This window comes from Camelus bactrianus, chromosome 19, assembly GCF_048773025.1.
Source record: "Camelus bactrianus isolate YW-2024 breed Bactrian camel chromosome 19, ASM4877302v1, whole genome shotgun sequence".
Classification (NCBI taxonomy): Eukaryota; Metazoa; Chordata; class Mammalia; order Artiodactyla; family Camelidae; genus Camelus; species Camelus bactrianus.
This window is the reverse complement of record NC_133557.1, coordinates 6,334,058-6,356,637: the sequence shown is the minus strand read 5'-3', so window position 1 is coordinate 6,356,637 and position 22,580 is coordinate 6,334,058. Positions and strand designations below refer to the sequence as shown.

Below are 22,580 nucleotides of genomic sequence, written 5' to 3'. Positions count from 1 at the left end.
GCTGATCTATAGATTTGATGCAATTCCTATCAAAATCCTAGCAGATTGTTTTTCATAAAAATTGAAAACTAATTCAAAAATTTATATGAGAATGTAAAGGACCAAGAAGAACCAATACCCTCCTAAAGGAAAACAAAGTGGGAAGACCATTTCCACTAGATGTCAAGACTTATTAAAAAGCTTCACTCAGCACAATTTTGTTTTGTGTGTGTCCATTGGATTACAAACTTTATTTAAAAATACAAAACAAAACAAACAAAAAAATAAAAAAAAAGCTTTGATGATAGAAGAAGTGTGGGGCAGCTCCAAGGATGAAGAAATGAAATGGAATGGGATGATATTCTGGAAGAATCCAGAAACATACTCATGCACATAAGAACTCCAGGTTTTTTCCCAAAGTTAAACCACGGAACAGGTGAGATATATGATCACTTCGATAAAAAATTTCCCAGAACAATTAGATGATGATATGGTTTTTTTTAAAAGGCACCTATAATGAAAAAGGATATGCAAATGAATATATGTATGTATATGTATGTCTGAACTATTAAGCTATACACCAGAAATTGACACAACATTGTAAACTGACTATACTTCAATTTAAAAAAAGGTGACTGAACCCCTACTTCATACCATGTCTATTGTAAAGCCTTGATTCCTAAGGAAAATATTATGTTTCCTCCATTATCCTGCTTTGAGAGAATTCCAGAGAAATCCTCCTCCCAAAGGCTTTTTCCCCTTCTGGTACATGGTAAATGTCAATGGCAAAATAATTAAAAGTTTATAAAATAATGAAAAAAAAAAGAAAGTCTGACTATTGGAACTGGCTGTTGACCAACTGACAACAATGAAAAGACATGCACAGCCTGAAATACGTGTTCCTAGATATGGAAGTTTGGGGGAGAGGGAAGGTGAAGAACAAGCTTTGGCAATCTAAGCAGGATCTCTCACCTCTCCCCTGGACTCAGATTTGAACTACCTACCCTCACGCCTCCATTCCTTCTTCTGCCTTACTCCTCACTCCGCTCCAGACCCAGAGCACACAGGCAACTGGACTGGCGTGAATTTCCTCCTACTTGTGCCTCTGCCCCGGTGGGCCGCCTCGTGACGTCAGGGCTGAGAGAGGGGGAGCCGCCTCCTGGGCGCCCGCCCCTCCCGGCCCTGCGGCCCCGGCTTGCCCTTTAAAAGAGCGGGGCCTGCGCCAACCGTGCCACACTGCGGGAACCAGGACACAAGGCCGCTTTCCCCGGAGTCTCTTCATCTCGCCTTCCGTCTGCATCTCACTCATCGCTCCGGCTGCCATTCTCTTCTCCGCGCAGATTCGGGCGAGCCGGGCCATGCAGCCCGCGGTGCTTCTTGGCTTCCTGGGAGCCACGATGTTGGCCGGTGAGTGGGCTCGGCGGGCCGTTCAGCACCGCGGACAGCGCCAGTCCCTGTCTCCGCGGGCGCTCTGGGCATCTCGGCTGGCGGATACCGGGAGAAAGGGGGGGTTGATGGAAGGTTTATCCCTCTTGCTTGAGGTCCTTAATTTCCTCTCTTCCCTGGGTGGTTTCCCTTCAACTCCCCACCCCACTGTCTTACTTGGAAATAGCCAGAGGGCTTCCTAGCCCAACCAAACGAGTCTCAGTCTTTCCAAATCAGAGTATTCTGTAGATAGAAAAGCATGCCTGCGCCTCCAAGGAAACCCCACATTTTGTGCTCACTTCTAAAATGTCACAGTCTCTCTACTTTCTTAAGAGAGACGTTATTATAGTCTTATTCTGTATCTGTAATTAAATACTTGTTTGACTTTTTAAAGCCAGATGACATCGGAGAGACAGGAGTACTTGTATTATGATACTAGTCGACAACTGTATAATTTATTTCATTATTATTATTAAAATATGATGAGACAAAAATAGGTCTTTTATGTATATATGTGTATAAGATATCTTGTATTTTTTCTTACCTCATTCATATGTAATGTATGTGTGTGTTCATGTGTAAGTATGCACCGGTTTAATGTGATATTTTTCTGTGTTTGTCATTTTTGTCTCTGGGGAGAGGAAATCCATTTATAAGTTATAAATGGAAACTGCAGTAGATAGTTAGACTTTTGTACTCCTGAAAAACAGTGAGTATAAAAAACCAGAAAAATGTCATTGGAGTAGTAAAAAAAAAAATTTTGTCAATTTAGAAGGATGAAATTTTAAGTAGTAGACATTTCACAGTGTCTGTTTATGTGTAGAAGATTGTGGGATTAATCTTTCAAATTACTCTGAATCTTAAAGAAATGATTTGTAGAGATTTGGGGGGGGGGATTGTGTGTGTGTGTCTGTGTGTGTCTGTGTTGCAGTAAAGTCACTATGAGTATTAAGACCATTGAGAAGTAAATATGCCACCACAGATTAAACTGGAGGTTTTCTTCTGCTGTTTTACTGATCTCATAGAATATTGTTCTTATCTGAGATTGAGATTCCTAATTAGAATTGAGGTATTCCCATTCATGAATAAGAAGGTTTCATTGACAGCTATTACTGGATCCCAAATGTAAAGACAAAATGAAAGCCAGTGGTAATATATTCTATTGAAAGCTACATACATTCAGAATTTCCTAAAATTCTTGTCACTCTTACAAATTGCCTATGAATGTTCTCAAGTTAATTAAATAAAACCAAATGAATATTTATTTAGAGTCCTTTCTGGGCAAAAATATTTGCAGAAAGGATTTTTTTAAAGGCTAAATCTACGCTATACATTGTGCTAAAGACCCAAAAAGCACTGTCACTTTTTAGACTTGTTTAACTATAGTGGGAATATACTTATAGCTCCTATTCAAGAGAATATTTTAAGAAGGGTTGATATTTTAATATCAACTAAAATGGGGACATTATATTCTTAAAATTTTTATTGAGTTATTTATTTACACTCCATAAAAGCCATACTTTTAAAGTGCATAATTCACTGATTTTTTTTTCAGTACATTCACAGATTACTTAACCATTATTAAATGTCAGAACTTTTCTATCACCCTGGAAAGAGATGCCATACTGATTAGCAGTCATTCCCCATTCCCACCTGCCTTCAATACTTGGTAGACTTCAAGCAGAATTTGATATTTAGTAAAATCACAGGAGAAAATCGAGGAAGCCATCTGGTTCATCCCCTACCCTTAAGAGCTTCTGGAGGGAGAGCTACACCTTCCTATGGTAGCTACTGTGCAGTCTAAAAATTAATATGTGTGAGGGAGCTACATGATATTCATATTATACAGGGTAAGATGGTTTCTGCATTCAAAAGAGTTTGCATAACTTGTTATTTCATAGCTGTATTTTCATTCTGGGATCGAACCTTAGTTTGGTAGTCTTGTGAGATATTAATACTTTGAAAGTTATTCTCAGATTTATCATGTATTATTTGAAAATTTTTCTGCTATTTGACTACTTCACTTTTATCATAATCATTGGGCTTTCTTTTGTGCCCCCTAACTCTTACCTTATATAAAAATAAGTTAAGCTACTTTAGGGGTATCAACATATCTTTGATTATTACATTGCTGCCATAGATTCTATTGGAAGAAATGCAGTGGAACTTAGATGTCTTACCAGATGCATGTTATGCTTTCATAAGAAGACCTTAGTTCCTTTCCATCACAAAGATATCTGAAGAGCTTCCATCAGGAAAACAGGACTGATCTATTAAAAACAAACATGAGCTACAAATTGTTTAGAGTCACAAAAGAAAAATATTTCTCTCCCCCTAAATCAGATGGCTGTTGATACTTCAGCAATATCAATAGTTAATAAAAGCATCTATTATGCATTTGGGAGGAAAAAAGAGAAAAGTTATTAGCAAGAAACTACATTACCAAAGAAAGTGTAGGAAGGCTAGATTTTTAAAAGGAATATTCTAGTTTATTATAGAAGCAATTCTCTCAGTTATTTCTTTTCAGAGGATTTTATAGATCTCAGGTGGAAAGAGTAAGTGCCAAATTGGGAATGTTTTCAAATAACAGCCATTTGAGGAATAAAATTAATGGCCTAGCATACTAGACCCTGGGTGCCAAAGGTGGGCCATCCAGATTGTGTCTGAACTACATTTCCGGAAGACTGTGGGGTCTTCATACCTTGTTAACCACTTCTCAAATATTTTACAAGTGATTTTAGCATGCTGCATAATGTTAGACCTCTTGAAACAACTGAAGTAGATCCCAGGCCATACTTTGAAAAGGAAAACTCAGTAAGGTGAGTAAGTGAAATAGGAGTTTTACTTTTACATTAAGCCCTATGATATGTAATTGAATGGGAGAAGATAGTTAAAGAGACTTGGAGAGCAAATATTTGGGGAAGAAAGCTCAGGCTGCCGGTTATGAATAAACTCCATTTGAGCAGCTTCCATCTCTGATGTCCAGGTGTTTTGCTCTTGCTCCAGCTAGCTGTTTGCTTGTCTCAGGGACCTAGAAGAATTGTCTACACTGAGCTTCTTCAGCCATAATAGCAGTTTCTCCTCCGGGAGAGCCGGGAGAGCCAGGAGAACCGTGGAGATGGGCCTATACGTGAATGCTTTGAGCTTCTCCACTGGAAAGGGCTTAGACAGAACAAAGTGAAAGCAAAGGATAAAAAAATCAAAGCAACTCTGAAAGAGAAAACAACATGGCACTGGAAAATTTAAAACACCTTCCGCATTTCCTAAGAAGACAAAAGCATTGCAATCGCTGATTTAAAACAAACAGAATCTCATGAAATTTATTTAAATAAATTAAAATTTGTCTTTTTGCAATGTCCTCATAAACCAGTTGTTGAACACCTATTTGCGTGCGATATTATGGACTCAATGCTGTACTGGTAGAATTAGCTACCTCCCGTGTTCTTTGCATGGCTGCGGTCAACATGCGGGAAGAGAAAAAACACTGATAGAGACACATAAGCACACCTGTTCAGGAAAAGGCTGAGGCGACAGGTAAAAACAAAGTAATTAATTGTATGAGATAATCATGACCACGGTTTTGTAAAGAAGTGGATGTCAGGGAAAATATATTCTTGGGGACAGGAAGAGGCAGAAGGAATCACAAATCTTTTCCCATTTTGAGTAGGCTGAAGGGTTGAGGAAGGCACCTTTTTTTCATTTAAACTAGGTTTGTTTTAAACTTTTTATTGAGGTATAATGTACACATGGAAAACTGCATGGATCGTAAGTATACAGCTTACTGAATTTTTCACTCATCAAGCACACCTGTGTAATCCACACCTCAGATCAAGAAACAGAACATTGTCAGTATTTCAAAGGCTCCTCTTGTCTGGATTTGATTTATATTGGATATAAGATAGCATTAATTTCCAAATCATATTTATGACATTGTTAGGGAAAACAGCTCTGTGGGTGTGCGTGTATGTGTATACATGCAACGGGGGCAATTCTGGTTCCTAGGGCAGTCATCCCCGACTCTCTCCACTCTGCTCAGCTCTAACTCCGCTCCTTTCTCCAAGTAACAGTGTTGGGGGTGGGGTGATTTTGTGAATTTGGAGACACAGAACTTCCAAAAAATCAACTCAAGTCATTTCCCATTCTTTTTCTCCTTCAAAGCTGTCAGTTCTATGCCAGTGGACAACAGGAACCACAATGAAGAAATGGTAAGTTGCAATGGAAGTCTGGACTAATCTAGACTCTAGGTTCTCCTGCTCCTTATCACACCAAACTAAACAAAACAAGAAACAAAAATAAACCAACAGCAAAAGCCCAGTGCAACAAAGCCGAGTTTTCATCCCTGAGGGAACAGGAGCAGGGGATACCTAATGAGCTTTTCCCTCCTTCCTGGATGTTTTAGTGCCCTCAATAGCTGTCATCACACCATTTTCTTTCTAACCTGTTCAGAAATGGGTGTTTATTTCTCTTCTCTGGATAGTCTTGACCCAGTGCCTTCTGGCGTTGCTCTGTGGGGAGGCCTAGGAGGCTTCATTACAGTCCTGCAAATCCACATTCCCGACCCAAGGATTCTGCATCAGCATAGGTCACATAGCCAAGCCTCTCTCGACAGCAACCCTGGGTTGAGTAATCCGGCATCCCAGTGACGCCAGCTTTGCCAACCTGCTTTCGGGTTTCCCTCTAGGTGACTCGCTGCATCATCGAGGTCCTCTCAAGTGCCCTGTCGAAGTCCAACGCTCCACCCATCACCCCTGAGTGCCGACAAATCCTGAGGAAGAGTAAGTGCCCTACCCTGCAGGAGCAATCTGTCCCTTGAGTGGTCCTTGCTCCTGCCTCCTTTTCACTTTCCACTTTACCTCCACAGGAACCAGGGGGCAAGGGGCAGCGGGAAGAGTACGGGCTAGATCAGTATCTGTGGGTTAAGATACGGCTTCTAGTCCCCGCTCTTTCACTTAATAGCTGTGTGATCACGGGGAAGACCCCTCGCCTCTCTGGGCTTATTTCCTCAAAGTAAAATGAGGGAGTTGAACTCAATGACAGTCTTTGAGATGTCCATCAGCTCTTGATTGCAGAGTTTGGATTTTTAGAACAGACTTTCCTTTGGGTGGAAGAAGGTAAGGGGAGTGCTTGTTCAGGATTAGACAAGGGTGGGGGTTGAGTGTTCTGGAAGTATTGAAAGATGATAGGACGGAAGGAAACAAAAATTATTCTTCTCTTTGCCTTCTGCTCTTCTGACAATGAGGAGTTAGAAGCTTGGAAAGGTGACTGGGACGCATCTGGCCTGTTTACATGACTGATTGGTTAGGCCATTTTAATGCATAGCTTTTTACTTTTTTTTTTATTGATGCACAGTCAGTTACAATGTGTCAGTTTCTGGTGTACAGCATAATGTTTCAGTCATACATATACATACATGTATTCATTTTCATAGTCTTTTTCATTATAGGTTACTACAAGATATGAATACAGTTCTCTAGTGCTTTACAGAAGAAACTTGGTTTTTCATGTATTTTATATAGAATGGTTAATATTTGCAAACCTCAAACTCCCAATTTATCCCTTCCCATCCCCTTTTAGAATGAGAGGTATTACCCAATGGTATCAGGAGTTCTGGGCCTGAGAACTGGAAGGGGTGAGGGTACACTCAGCATCCAAGGAGTCAGAGCAATAGCCTTCAGAGTCTAGACTGGGACGTTTTCTCTATACAAAACAGCTTATGTTGAAAACAAAATGTGAACTGTGACATGAGCAGTATTCACTGGGAGTTGACATGAAAATATAAATTTTGCAAAACTATGCAGTCTCTTCTAGCATGAGGTCAAACTGATCCAAACAAATCTGAAAAGCTCTATTCTCTTCAGCACCTTTCTCTGCTTTTAAATTTTTAGTCAGGCTGGGAACAGTGAGTTTTCTTTTTCTTTTTTTTTTTTTTTCACCCTCAGAATCTCTCATTACAAAATAATACTCTTTTATTATTGCTACACACGAGGCCTCACGTATAAAATTATAAAAACAAGTATTAGTGATTGGCCAAAAGAGTAACCTGGGAGGGGAGGACTCAATCCATCACTGGGGGCTTCAGGGTAAAATAGCTGGGGTAAGGACCCCTTGCACTGTGGAAGGAAGCTTCCCTGCCACTCCCAGCCTACATACCTCTTTCTAAGTTCCTCCCCAACTTTCTTTTCCAGCAATTATGGCGATGGGTTTATTAGAATGAGCTTATTAGCCATTGCAGGGAATGAAGGAAAGCAGGGTGGGTCTCCAGGCAGAAACTAAAGACTGCTCCTGTGGGCGGATCCCTCTGCTATCTCCCTTCTCCTTTGTTTACCAAATGGATGCAAAAATTTGGGGTGTGTTATACTAGGTCATCCAAGAACCATGATTGCTTAGGAAGAGTTGTCAATTATAGGGCTCTGCTAACTTGCCAAGAGTCAGATTTTTAGCCCTCAGGCTGTGGATGTAGGATTCTAGTTTCTGCTCATCACTAATTGTGCCCTGGGGTCTTTTGACATCTCTTGAGAGAGCCCCAGGAAGACTGATAAAAACCAAATGGCCCATGTCTATCAGGACCCTGGAGATATCACACCCAGAGAGCCACTGAATGCTAAGATTAGGAAGATTTAAGAACTCCTCTGGGGAACCAGACTCAAACACCAGTCAGGGCCAGACAGACGGATAACATAAAGGAGTGAAACAAGACAGGGAAGTGACTCACAAACTGAAAGACACATGCCTGTTCTAAGGGGGAGTAGATATTTCTCAGCTTCAACCCTGTAGTGAGAAAAATACAGATTATGTTATCAGATCTTGGAAACTTTTTTCCAAAAAAGTTAAAACTTGGATTTTTTCAAACAATATCTCCTGGCATGTAAGTATTACCTCTGGATTCACATTTACCAAAAATGCTATTTAGGCCAAGCAGAACTTGCCTCAGGGCTAACGGTTCATAACTTCTGTCCTATTCTCGTTTTCTCTCTCCTGCCAATATGCCTCAGACTGGTGGAGCTCTCTGCCAACTGGGTGGGTGAATTCCTTCACGCAGCTTCCCTCCCACCCCCAGCCCATCTCCGCCTGCATCCTTACTCTCCTGCATGTCTCTGGGGCCAGCATACACTTAGTGAGCAAACGAACATTTGGGGAGTAGGGAAGAATCATTGTTTTATGGCTTGAAGAGACCTTAGGGAACGCATAGTCCAATATTTTAACAGGTGTAAGAATCTTTGACCTGATTGGTCTGGTCATATTTGCAACATGACAGTTAGGGATGGAAGGTACATTTTCTCCTTTTTATCTGAAATAAGGGTGAGCTTAACACCTTGGTTTTAACACACTGACAAGACTGGTTCATCATCACAGCCCTTCTCTGAACTCACCTGCAGGGGCTTAAAGCTAAATTTAGGAGGAAGTGCTAAGCCTCAAGCAAACTGCTACAGCAGCACACATTTAATTGGAAAAAAATAAAAATACTTCTCCTCCTGCCCAGCAAGCAGTGGGAAAGGGACCACACAGCCTCTGCCCTGGGAAGCCGAGATTCTGTCTGATCAGCGGTGCTATTTCAGCCTACTCTCAGAATGACATCGGTATCTGCTTCAAAGCCTCCCTGCTTACCTGTGCCTACCTGTCAGTCCCGCCCCAGTGCGGCTCACACCACCACTGGCTCTTACAGGGCAAAGACACTGGTGGGGGCCCAGCCCTCAGGTGTCCAGGTGTGAAAGGTCAGGGACAATTCAGTTGCCTTACAAAACATGAAAATATTATCATGCCAGGCTGGGCTTTAAGCGGAGAGGTATAGACTGTCTGCCATTTCTTGGACATTTTTGGAAAACAGAACAACTTTTCCTATTTTGTGAATGTCAGTTCAAAATGACTCATCAGAGCCGTTCAATGGAAATATCATGTGAACCACAAATATAATTTCAGGTTTTCTAGTAGCCATATTAAAAAAAGTAAAAAGAGACAGGTGAAATAAATTTTAATAATATATTTAGTTTTGTCCAATCTATTTTATTCAATACATAATTTGTATACATCCCATATATTTATAATATATATTAGCCAGTACATTCAAAATCTTACCATTTCAACATAAAATCAATATGAAAATGTGAGATACTTTACAGTCTTTTCTTCATTTGAAGTCTTTGAGATCTGGTGGTTGCTTACATTTACATGTCTTAGTTTGGACCAGCCACATTTCAAGTCCTCAAAGGGTTGGTGCCACAAAGAGTTGGTGGCTCCCACACTGGATGGTGCAGACAGCGGCCCAGAGCTGTGCGCGGCCTTGGCTTCAGGTGTTCTATGCCAACTCAATGACAGAAGTTGAAATTCAAGCCCTCCCAGCTAACAACTGAGACAGTGTTAACTGCATATCTCCTTTCAAGGGATGCCCTTGAGTTAAGGAGGATTTAGTAAAGGAAGTGTCAACATTTGGAAAAGATGGGAGAAAACAGCATTCGATTAAAATATGTTATACCATCTACTGTTGACTCGTGCAATACAAAGATAACTCATATACTGGAGTTCATTCTCAACATTTGAGCACACATTGAACAGATGGGATTTGAGTGAGGGAAGAAATGGTCGCTTCTACAGCTGTGCAGTTTTCTCAGGGAAGAAATACACACCCTGCTTATCACCAATTGCTAAGTTATACTGTCAGTTACTGCTATGTTAAGCCTACACAGTTGATTGGATCATAAAAGTCTGATAAACTAATAATTTAAAAAATTTAATCCTTTGAATCTGGTATTTCCCATTTTAGCTATTTAACTTTACTTAGCTGGACTCTAGTTAGAGCTATTTACACAATGCTAACTTTTTGACCCCTAGTTAGGGCAAATATGGAAAGAATGGTCCTGAATTACACCTCTCTGAGCCTCAGTGTCTTTGTCCACAGAAAGAAAAGGGTGAACTACATGAATTCTAAGGTTTCTTCTGGTTCTAAATTCTAGTAGCTTATAAACCCATATTTCGGTTTCAATTTGGTCATTGAACAAATGAAAGATGCTTATTGGGTGTTGTGAAAAAATATATAGAGAATTTGTTATTAGATTTAAACACAGCTAAGGAGTTTTCATACCATTGGCTTTTAAAAGCAATCTGAGTATATTCTTTTTTTTTAATTAATTAATTTATTTATTTTACTTTTATTGTGGAAGGGGATAATTAGGTTTATTATTTATCTAATGGAGGTACTGGGGATTGAACCCAGGACCTCGTGTCTGCTAGGCATGCACTCTCCCACTGAGCTATATCCTCCTCCCCAATATATTCTGTATTAACTTTAAAAATGACCTGAGTGTCAGAGTCTTTAGGATTTGTAGTGATCACTGAGCCTGGTGCTTACTGAGCACAAGCAATTCTGAAGTTATTCTTGGTCTTTTCTATTTTCATTATAGGTGGAAAAGAGGTCAAAGATGAAGAGAAAAGTGAAAATGAAAACACAAGGTTTGAAGTCAGATTGTTAAGAGACCCAGCTGACACCTCTGAAGCTCACAGGGCCTCCAGCAGGGAGGACGCGGGAGCCCCAGGGGAGGACACCCAAGGCCCTCCAGTGGCGGACACAGAGGGAGGTGGGCACAGCCGAGAGGGTGCAGGCGAGCCCCAAGGGAGCCTCTATCCCTCTGACAGCCACGTCGCCACAGAAGCAAAGTCACACCACTCTGAGAAGGGCAAGGGGGAGACGTATCAGAAAAGGGAGCATGGGGAAGATGGCAGTGAGGAGAGGCACCTCGAGGAGCCAGGAGAGACACAGATCGCTTTTCTCAACCAACCGAACCCGGGGGCTGAGACATCTGAGAAGCTTGTGTCCAGATACGGTAGTGCCCGAGGCCCTGAGAAGACCCACAGCCGGGAGAGGAGCAGCCAGGAGAGTGGGGAGGAGACAAGGGGCCCCGAGAAATGGCCCCGAGAGCCTGCAAGCCGACCCGAGGGCCAGGAGGAATCCGAGGAAAGTGAGGAAGATGCCAGCCCCGAGGTGGACAAACGCTCGAGGCCAAGACACCATCACGGGAGGAGCAGGCCCGACAGGTCCTCCCAGGAAGGGAATCCCCCCCGTGAGGAAAGCAGACACCCTCTCCAGGACCCCGAGGAGTCGGACGTGGGCACGGCCAGCTTCGGGGCAAAGAGAGCCTGGCATCCAACCCACCGCCGGGCTTCCGAGGAAGAACCTGAATTGGGGGAGGAAGGGAGGAGCTACCCAGCCGTCCAGGCTCCCGGGGACCTGGAGGGGGCACGAGCTGGGGGCAGAGGGAGTGGAGAGCCGCGGGCCCCCAGGCCTCCCAGTGACGAGAACCGAGAGGAGGAGGACAAGGGGAACCGTCCCCGCACAGAGCTCAGTAACGGGGCGCGCGGATCCAGCGACGGGAGTGAGGGAGAGCGAGGCCACCACGGGGGACGCAGCCCCACAGCCCGGGGCGGGGAGCCGGGCGCCTACGCCACTCCGGACAGAACAGAAGACAAACGGTTCTTGGGTGAAGCCCTCAGCCGTGCTCAGGAAAGCCAGATGGACCAGGCAAGGCGGCATGCCCAAGGCGAGCTGAGAAATTACCTCAACTACGGCGAGGAAGGAGCCCAGGGGAAGTGGCCCCCGCAAGGGGACCTGCAAGGCACGGAGGAGAACAGGGAGGACGCGAGGCTTCCAGGCAGACAGTATGCTCCCCGGCACATCACTGAGAAGCGATTAGGGGAGCTACTCAGTCCATACTACGACCCTTCCCAGTGGAAGAGCAGCCATTTTCAGAGAAGAGACAACAGGGATGAGAATTTTCTGGAGGGTGAAGAGGAAAATGGGCTGACCTTGAATGAGAAGAATTTCTTCCCAGAATACAACTATGACTGGTGGGAGAAAAAGCCCTTTGAGGAGGACGTAAACTGGGGATATGAGAAGAGGAACCTCGCCCCCAAGCTGGACGTGAAAAGGCAGTATGACAGAGTGGCTGAGCTGGACCGGCTCCTTCACTACAGGAAGAAGTCCGCTGAGTTTCCAGACTTCTATGACTCCGAGGAGCAGATGAGCCCACGCCACCCGGCAGAGAATGAGAAAGAGAGGGCTGGCCAAGGAGCTCTGACGGAGGAGGAGGTACAGTACGGGGCTTTGGCTTAAATCTTACTAGATGGTTAATGTGAATGTGTTATGTACAAGACTATCTGATGTCAGTGGGAAGACACTGCTGGGAATTAGTCATCGTGAGACTGTACCCCTAGCAGAGGAGCAGAGACAAGCTCCAGGTTTGGTCTCCACCTGGCATCTGGCCACTGTCCACATCCCTGTCCACCTCCCCCGGCTGCAGTGCTTCTCAGTCTTGGCTGCACGTTGTAACCACCTGGAGAGCTTGAAAAATCACTGCCATCTGGGACCCAACTCCAGAGGGTCTGTCTGTTTGGTACTGGATGATTCCTGGGCATCAGGATTTTTTAAAGCTCCCTGGTGGTTCCAGTGTTCAGCCGAGGTTGAAAACCACTGGTCTATGTCTTCTCCTTAGTCATTTGACTTTTCATCACTATTTCTCAGGGTAGGAAAGAACAGATGATACAGAAATTAGTGGCTTTGTTCTATCTTTGTCATCTCCCTGCTTATAACCATCAGACATCGACATGTGGGAGAGGTGACATCAGAGCCCTGCCTTCCCTAACAATGTTTTTTCCCGATATTTATTATGTAGGTCAGTGCTTCTCAAACTTCAGTGTCCATTAGAATCACGAGGGATTTCCAGCCCTTAAAGTTTCTGATTCGGGTGGTCCTGGGTGGGGCCCAAGAACTTTTCTTTTTTTTTCTTTCTTTCCCCTTCCTTCCTTCCTTTTTCTTTCTTTCTTCCTTCCTTCCTTTCTTTCTTTAACTTTGTTCTCTTTTTAAAAAATTTTTTTTATAAAATAAAAACTATATTTATTTCATTTGTTATTATTTTTTTATTTTTCCCCTTAACAGAGGCACTGGGGATTGAACCCAGGACCTTGTGCATGCTAAGCACATGCTCTACCACTGAGCTCTACCCCCTACCCCCAAGAACCTGTATTTCTGACACGTTCCCTGGTGATGCTGCTGCTGCTGGTCAGGGGCCCACAGTTTGGGAACCACTGATGTAGGGTAGCTGGTATAGCCTCTGACTTATCAAAAATGCCCCTTTCCTACTCCCTCAAACAACAACATAGTAAATTGATCTGGGACCTCGTGCCTTAACTTTTCTGTATTTTCTAGGAAAAAGAACTTGAAAATTTGGCTGCGATGGATCTGGAGCTACAGAAAATAGCCGAGAAGTTCAGCGGTAACCGAAGGGGCTGATGGGCATTGGAGCAAAAGGCAGATTTAAGAAGCAGCCCTCGTATTATGTTTTCCGACACTTCACTGAAAGACAACATGTATTTACCCAAAGGCAGAAAGTAGAATTTACTTTTCATCAAAAGTTTGACACAACTGGAAATGTCTTTAATTTTTGCCAGAATGCTATGGAAAATATGAATAGCATGACTTGTAGCATATTCTTTATTGAAAAATAGATGTATTAACATGCTTGTGACAATGACTGTGCTACTGTCCTTGAAAAAAAAAATGCTTGTCTCAGCTTGAAATAATAAAAGATTCACCTGAGGCCAAAAGCTTCATGCTCTCAGCTTCCTTTGGGTTAACAGGGAGGAGCGTGGCTTTCAGATCCATTCTTTAAAGTAAATTCTCAAACATAGCACTAAGATGGGTTGGTTTGTTGGCCTTTGGATGCAGAATGGAAAAAAAAATAAGTGGGAGGAAATGCAACCCTTTGAAGGAAAAGAATGTTCAGGATATAAAGAGAAAGAGATTAGTAAAAGGTATCTGCTCCCCTAGGCTGTAAAAAGATTAAATAGGCTTGAAGAACCTGTTTCAAAAATAAGACACTAACTTAAAAATCCTATCATTTAGAGAGCTCTGGGAGGCGCCGGCCAAGGATCATTTTTCAGGGCTGAGGAGAAAGCCTGGGTAGTAGGGAGAACTCCAGACTGGGAATCACAACGTCTGGGCTGAGCCAGATCCTTGGACCCTCAGGGCTTATCTGTAAGAAGACAGTGTTCTGACTCTACGTAGCTGTGTGACTTTGGGCAAGTTACTTTCCCTCTCTGCGCTCAGGTTCATCAGTAAAATAAGGAACGCTGGCTGCTACCATTATTTTCGCTGCAGCTTCTTAAAGCAGGACAGTTGGCCAATTTCTTCTTTTCCTTCCTTTTACTTGTTTCATTCCCCACAAACGGTGGCTTCTACTTGGTTGATGACTACAGTTTTGGCAGTTCAGATGAAGAGCTGTTCTCTGGGAGGTGGCAAAAATTAGTCTGGGCACCACTCATGACTTTTATTCATCCCAAAGACCTGGTTCTCCTCTACTTGGCTAAGTCAAGAATAGCCTGTGATCATTTAACCAGTCTCCTCAAGGTTAACTTTCAGTGACAGACTTTTCCAAGAGAGTTTCAGCTGTATCGCATTCCCTGGCTGGTGGCTGCATCACTTCAATCTCCGCCTCTATCTTCACGCGACCATCTTCTTTCTGAGTCTCTATCTGTTCACATGATGCTCTTTTTATAAGGATTCCAGTCCTGTCGGATGATAGGCCCATCCTACTCCAGGATGAACTCATCTTAACTAACTGCATCCACACCGACCCTATTTCCAATAAGGTCACATTGTGAGGAACTCAGGGTTGGAACTTCAACACATCTTTTTCTGGGGGCAAAATTCAACCCATAACAAGCAGGCCAGCCCCCACAGTCCTCAGGTGTATTAACTCTGAGCCACATAGTCTATGATGCCTCCCAGAACTCCCCAGGGGATGGAGCCGCGGGTGCCACAGTGGTGACCTGCTCACGGATACACCCTTTATCATCTGTTTTTACCTCCCTGTCACACTCCCACTGGCGACCCTACTGGTGTTTCCTGGTATCATCGCCCAGATAAACTGCTTGTCCTCAACTTCTTATCTCGGGGGGTTGCTTCTGGGAAACCCCAACAAAAGAAATTATTCAAAGCCAAGTTTATATTATGGCAAATAACACAACTTCAGTTTTAATACATTACGGTTATAACCCATCTGCAACTGTATCTTGATGGAAGATGCTGGGAAATGCTTAACACGTTGCAACACACCCAAGTGCAGTATGTCTCCCCATTTTCTCTACTGCAGTCCACTAGGAAACAAAATCATTTCCTAAATAAAGAGAATTCAAGGGGCCCAAAATGAACACGTTTACTCACTGGATGAGAGAAATACTGCAATGCACCAAATGCCAGCTTGGCAAGTCACATGCATGTGTGCACGTGCTCGTGCGTACACACACACACACACACACACCAGTGGGCACTGCTCATGAGGAGGAGCTGCTGGCGGATGGAGCACAGCCCCGCATGGCGCCCCAGGCTTAGATGTGGCTCCCACAGCTTCCCCTGGCCCACTGCCTGGTGAGTTCCTGTGCACCAGCACACCCCTTCATTTTAATGTGCAAACACTTCAGGCACAGATGACCTATCAAGGATGCAGGAGATGCCCAAGAGAATCCCACCTGACCACGGTGCTCAGCAGCGTGCAGTTAGGAGCTCTGGGTGCCACCATTTCTTTGAAAAGAAGTCAAGGATTACCCAGGCCACTGTTTTTCCCTCCTTTATCAAAATAATAGATGTTGATGGTAAAAACATCAAGTAGTCTTCAAAGACTTAAAGTGAGTATTATGAGATGAACTGTGTGCCTCAAAACCCTATGTTGAAGTCCTGACCCCTGGCACTCATGACTATGACCTTATTTGGAAATAGTTTCTGCAAATGTAATCTAGCTATGATGAGGTCATTAGGGTGGGCCCACATCTACAATGACCAGTATTCTTACAGGAAGAAGGAAATTTAGATACAGACATGCACAGAGGAGAATGCCATGAAGACAGACATAGAAGAGAGACGTCCACGTGAATGAAGATAGTGGTAGAGATTGGAGTGATGCAGCCACCAGCCAAGTAATGTCTCGGGTGAGAAGCTGGAAAAGGCAGGGAAGAATTCTCCCCTAGAAATGTCAGTGGAAGCATGGTCCTGCTGACATCTTGATTTGGGACTTCTGGACTCCAGAATTGTGAGAGAATAAATTTCTGTTTTAAGCCACCCAGTGTGTGGTACTTTGCTAGGCACCCTAAGTACCTAGCAAACAAATGGCCTTCGTCCACCCTCCCCCCAAATCCCTCTGCAGATGTAGCCACCTGTAGTTATTTTAGAGTTTTTTCATATTTGAGGTTTGTTTCTTTTCTTTTCTTTTCTTTTTTTTTTTTTTTTTGACAGCTGCTTGGAGTTTATTTTCTACTTGGTGCAAGGCACAGGGTTATAAGGTGTCAGGAAGGCTCTTGTGTGGCTTGGGGAGTAAAAAGTGGGGTTCTCTCAACTTTGTTTTTGCTGTTTTGATATTAAAGAACCCAACTGCCTCTGCTGGCTGTAGCCTGCTCAGTCTCGGGGAGGGGAGGGAAGAGGGGAGATGGGGGGGCTCTTATGAGCCTAGTGCCTTGGAAGGAAGCCTCTTAGCCGGTGGCGGCCACTCAGAATGGGGGCCTGGAGTTGTTTTTGCCAGGCTGGCCTCCAGGCTGCTCTTTCCCTATGGCTTCCTGAGCCAGGGCAGCAACAGAGATGGCAGAAGAAAGGCTAAAAATATATCAGGGATCCACCATATGCCCTAGAAGCCAAGAGAGGAAAACTGTCACATGGGGGGGTGGGTAGTGTGGAACGCATCAAATGCTGCCAGTAGTTCCAGGGGAATGAGAAGGAGCTTTGGATTCCACTTTACATCTTTTTTTTTTTTTTAACCCCTTGTAAATTCATTTACTGCTTAAAAATTTTTAGCTCTTCAGCAGTTACAGGAAAAAAAATTTTTAATAAAAAAGAAAAATATCTACAAAAGAAAATTTTAAATTATACTTGGTTGACCTCTAAAACCCAGCCATTTACATGGTCATGATTTTTTTTTCACCAACCCATTTTATCTACTCAACATGTGCATCTAGTGTGCTTACTAAGCATTTATTTGCACTTAGATTTTTTGTGTTAGGTTTTCTGTGATGTGGAACTTTTTTTAAAAAAGCTAATAATTTGTCCAATGAAAAGCCTCACATTTTTTGGAAAATCAGTGCTGCTACACTGTTTCCAGATCTGCCTCCAAAGCTGAACTTGGGTGTCAGTAGCTCTTCAAAAAGTTCAAATCCTTTGTGATTATTAGGAAAAAAGGCTTTCACTTTTCAACAGCCTAGAGAGAGATTTCACACAATGCTTCTCCTGCTCAACCACATTGTCAGTTGCTCAAGGCATCAAAAGTTCCATTGTCAATATTAATATGAAATCCAGACAGCTTTGTCGGGAGATTCCAAAAGTCTTCTACCTTTTACTTAATGTTAGATAAAGCTTCTTTCTCTATAATTCTTCCGGAAAGCTGTATTGCTGAAGGAAGAGTAATCAATTCCAGTAATACTAAGGAAACCAGATTTTGCCATTTCCAGTTCCACTATCAAGCACTGAAGCTTCCAGGGGAATCTTGTGGTTTTGCATCTACTTTAGTCGATTCATACTTTCTTCCCAAACCAGATCTCCCGTATCTCCATATTCTTGGAAAGTTTGCAGGTCTCTCATAGACAGCATCCCAGTGCTTGCAGGTCCCCAGCAGTTGGGGTGAAGCTGTCCGCTCCGGGACTGCCCCCTGGGGACCGTGTTCGGCCCCAGCACCAGTGGTCTGCTGGCTCCAAACCAGCCCACCTCCGCACTCTGAAATCCTGCTCTCCTGTCAGATCATCGCTTCACTGAAATTTGTGGTGAGCACACTTTTCCTTAGAGGGCCAGATGGCACATATTTTAGGTTTTGAGGGCCATATGGTCCCTGTCACAACTGTTCACCTCGACCATAAGCACAAAAGCAGCCATGGAAAATACTCAAAACAAATGAGCGTAGCCACGTTCCAATAAAATTTCATTTATGGGCACCGCAATTTGAATTTCATGTAATTTTCACTTAGCACAAAATTATTCTGCTTTAGCTTTCCCCCCTAAATGTTTAAAAATGGAAGGAACAGGTTTTAGCTTGAAGCCATATGAAAACTGGTGGGGAGACAGATTGGGTCTGTGAGCTATGTTCTGTTGACCCCTGGTTTAAAGCAATCATACTCTTTCTTATTTTTGGCTCTTCTCTTCCTTGAATTGGTCATCATATGGCTTTAGCTACTTTGTGTCACTCGCAGTTGATGGAAGAGAAAGGTGAGAGGCCATGTTACTTAGACTTACTTGTTTGGGGAGAGTATTCCAAAAGGCAGGTGACCTTGTGCTCTCACTTCCTCCACCGCCTGGATTCATTTCTCTGCTTTTCCAAGGGTGTTTGTTTAGAATGACAACACTAAGTGGACAAACATACAACATATTGAGCGCACCTACATTTTGAAATAAAGTATCTTCAGTGCCTTGTTAACTTTTTGGCAATGTGAAAATGAAATGTCAAAATCTTTCCAGTCCTGTTTTGATATCTCAGCTAAATGCCAAAAGCCCAGGTTATTAATGGAACAGTGAAAGAGGCCAAAATAAAAGGAGTACATGATATTAATTTCCTGCACTTCAAGGATTTGGCACTTCCTCATAGTCAAAAAGCAGTGTCTAATAAATGTTAATGGGGCCAGTTAACAATTTATCAACTGCTCTTTAGCTATTTAGGGACTTACAGTTCTTGCCATCTGATCTGTCCAAGAAAAATCTGTAATTTATTTTACAAAAATTAATACTAGCCTAGAAGCAACATTATATTTCAAGTAAAGATATCAGATGCACTCATATCCTTTCCAGCACTGCACTTAAATACATTCCCAAATCAGGAACTTTTAGAACAACACCAGTCTTAATAATCAGATTTTTAGAACCTGCTTCTTAGTATTTACTATGGCTCTTGCAATCATTACAGCCAATGATTTGAAACAAAATGCAAACACCCTATTTTTTTTAAGATTTAATACTAAAATTAAAAAAATACGTATTTTTGACCTGGAGATTGTCATTCTAAGTGAAATAAGCCAGAAAGAGAAAGAAAAATACCATATGAGATCGCTCATATGTGGAATCTAAAAAAAAAAACATACAAAACAGAAACAGACTCAGACACAGAATACAAACTTGTGGTTGCCAAGGGGGCGGGGAGTGGGAAGGGACAGACTGGGATTTCAAAATGTAGAACAGATAAACAAGATTATACTGTATAGCACAGGGAAATATATACAAGATCTTGCGGTAGCTCACAGAGAAAAAAAATGTGACAATGAATATATATATGTTCACGTATAACTGAAAAATTGTGCTCTAAACTGGAATTTGACACAACATTGTAAAATGATTATAACTCACTAAAAAATATTAAAAAAAAAAAAAAACCAGAAACAGACTCTCAGACATAGAGAATAAACTTGTGGTTACCAGCGTGGGAGGGGATAAACGGGGAATTAAAGATTTGCAGATACTGACTGATATTTATTTATGTAGAACGGATAAACAAGTTCATGCTTTATAGCACAGGGAACTATATTCAATATCTTGTAGTAACAAGGTAAAAAATATGAAAATGAATATATGTTCATGTATGACTGAAGCATTATGCTGTACACCAGAACTTGACACAACATTGTAAACTGACTATACTTCAATAAAAAATATGTATATACAAAATAGAATGTATTTTTGGCTTTTCCATATACAATCAATAAATGAATGATTACCCATTAAGATCTGCTTCCTACGAGACAGGTGACCAAGATGGCAACATAGGAGGGTCCTCAACTTCCCTCCTCCCTAGGATCCACCACATGTACAGTTACACACACTGCAGTGCCCTCTGAGAGAAATCCAGAAACTAGCTGAGTGAATCCTACACATCAGATAAATGAGAAAAGCCACATTGAAGCCAGTAGGAGAGATTGAGACACACTCTCACAATGGACTCCACCCCCGCACAGAACCATACAACTGGGAGGGAACCCCCAACCCCAATTCCCAGCTTCTCCCTGAGGATTGAAGGGTTTGGACCCCATCTAAAGCACTCCAACATTTAAGATTCCCACTCAAGGAACGGGCCTCCAAAACACCTAGCTCTGAAAACTGAGGAGGCGTGGGTCTGTGAAAGCCGCAGGACTGTAGCCAACAAAGTCTCAGTCCTTAATGTGGCCGTCGCCCCAGGGCTCGGTGCAGAGGTAGTAGAGAAGGTATCCATCTCCAGGTCTTTCCCTGAGGGTGTGACTACACACTTTACAAGCTGCTGCCTGAAGGTCTGCTGTCTAACTTAGCACACATTTAGGGGCTGGCTGTGATCCTCCCCAGAGGCCAGGGGAGCCAGTAGGCACTTTCCCTAACTTCTCCCTCTGGGTTACTCCAACCTTAATATCTGATTGCCACGCTCTCTGGAGGTAGCTTGTACACGTCACCCCAGCTTTTGTGACTGGCACCTGAGGAACGGAACCCCAAATCACCTGGCTTTAATAGCCAATGAGAATCGCATGCACAAGTCCCACAGGATTTTAAAGAAGTAGTTTTTAAATGGGTACAGGAGCACCCCCTGCAGCTACACATCTAGGCTTAGTGTAGAGGGACCAGGCAAAAATACCCATCTCTAAGTTCCTCCCCCAAAAGGGCCTAACTACATACTTTCCCAGCTCTTGCCTGAAGGTCCACTTCTGATCAGCCTATATCTAGGTGTTGACAGGAATTCTCACCTTTGAGATACTGATGGGTCTTGGTACACCCTCAGTTACTGGGAGCCAATAAGAAAGATGGCAGCTTGGAAATCACAAACTTTTGAGAGACAACCAGGAACTCAGACTGGGCTAACTGATGAGGTTCATCTCCTACATGGGGTCAATTTGTCAAAAATGGGAGAGTTGGCTATTGTATCTCATAGGCAGGCACCAGAGAGTAAAGATATACAGATGGCCAACAGGCACACGAAATGTTCACCATTGCTAATTATTAGAGAAATGCAAAGCAAAACTGCAATAAGGTATCACCTCACACCAATCAGAATGGCCATCATCAAAAGGTCTAGAAATAATAAATGCTGTAGAGGGTGTGGAAAAAAGGGAACCCTCCTACACTGTTGGTAGGAATGTAAATTGGTACTAGCCATTATGGAAAACAGTATGGAGGTATCTTAAAAAACTAAAAATAGACTTACTATATGATACAGCAATCCTACTCTTGGGCATATATATGGAAAGATGGAAACTCTAATTCAAAAAGATACATGCACCCCAATGTTCATAGCAGCTATTTACAATATTTACAATAGCCAAGATATGGAAGCAACCTAAGTGTCCACCGACAGATGAACGGATAAAAAAGATATGGTAATAAACACACAATGGACTATTACTCAGTCATAAAAACAATGAAATGCCATTTGCAGCAACAAAGATGGGCCTAGAGATTATCATACTAAGTGAAGTTAGACAAAGATAAATATTATATGATACCACTTATATGTGGAATCTAAAAAATAATGCAAGTGAACTTATTTACAAAATGGAAACCATCTTACAGACACAGAAAACAAACTTATGGTTACCAAAGGGGAAGGAAGGGATAAATTAGGAGAATGGGATTAAGAAATACACACTATCACATATAAAATAGATAGGCAACAAGGATTTACTGTGCAGCATAGGGAACTATATTCAGTATCTTGTAATAACCTATAATGGAAAAGAATCCAAAAAGATTTTATACATATAATCTTTGCTATCAATGAATGGAGATGTGTCAACAGATGAATGGAGATGAATAATGAATGGAATATTATTTAGCCATGAGAAAGAGGGAAATATTGCCACTGGTGACATGGATAGACCTGGAGGGCATTATGCTAAGTGAAATAAGCTGGACAGAGAAAGCAAATACTGTACGATGGCACTTATATGTGGAATATAAAAATAACAAACTCATGGAAATGGAAAGTAAAATGGTGGGGTTGTCAGGAGTTAGGGGGTGGAGGAATTAGGGAGATATTGATCAAAAGGCACAGATTTCCAGTTATTCAATGAATAAATTCCGGTGCTCTAATATACAGCATAGTGACTATAGTTAACAATAATTACATACTTAAAAGTTGCAAAGAGAGTAAAATTTTAATGTTCTTACCCCCCCTCCACCCAATGGTAATTATGTCACAGGTGATGTTAGCTAA

General features: G+C 42.5%; 1 protein-coding gene and 1 pseudogene across 1 annotated transcript; one reads left to right on the top strand and one right to left on the bottom strand.

The window, feature by feature from the left end:
- Nucleotides 1-1,180: 1,180 nt before the first annotated feature.
- Nucleotides 1,181-13,982, top strand: CHGB (chromogranin B). The gene is made up of 5 exons (XM_010972721.3): nt 1,181-1,386; nt 5,563-5,609; nt 6,086-6,179; nt 10,800-12,481; nt 13,598-13,982. The coding sequence occupies exons 1-5, from the start codon at nt 1,338-1,340 to the stop codon at nt 13,679-13,681; spliced, it is 1,956 nt and encodes a 651-aa protein (XP_010971023.1). The 5' UTR covers nt 1,181-1,337; the 3' UTR covers nt 13,682-13,982.
- Nucleotides 13,983-16,215: 2,233 nt separating this feature from the next.
- Nucleotides 16,216-18,280, bottom strand: LOC141574115 (EEF1A lysine methyltransferase 2-like; annotated as a pseudogene).
- Nucleotides 18,281-22,580: the final 4,300 nt, after the last annotated feature.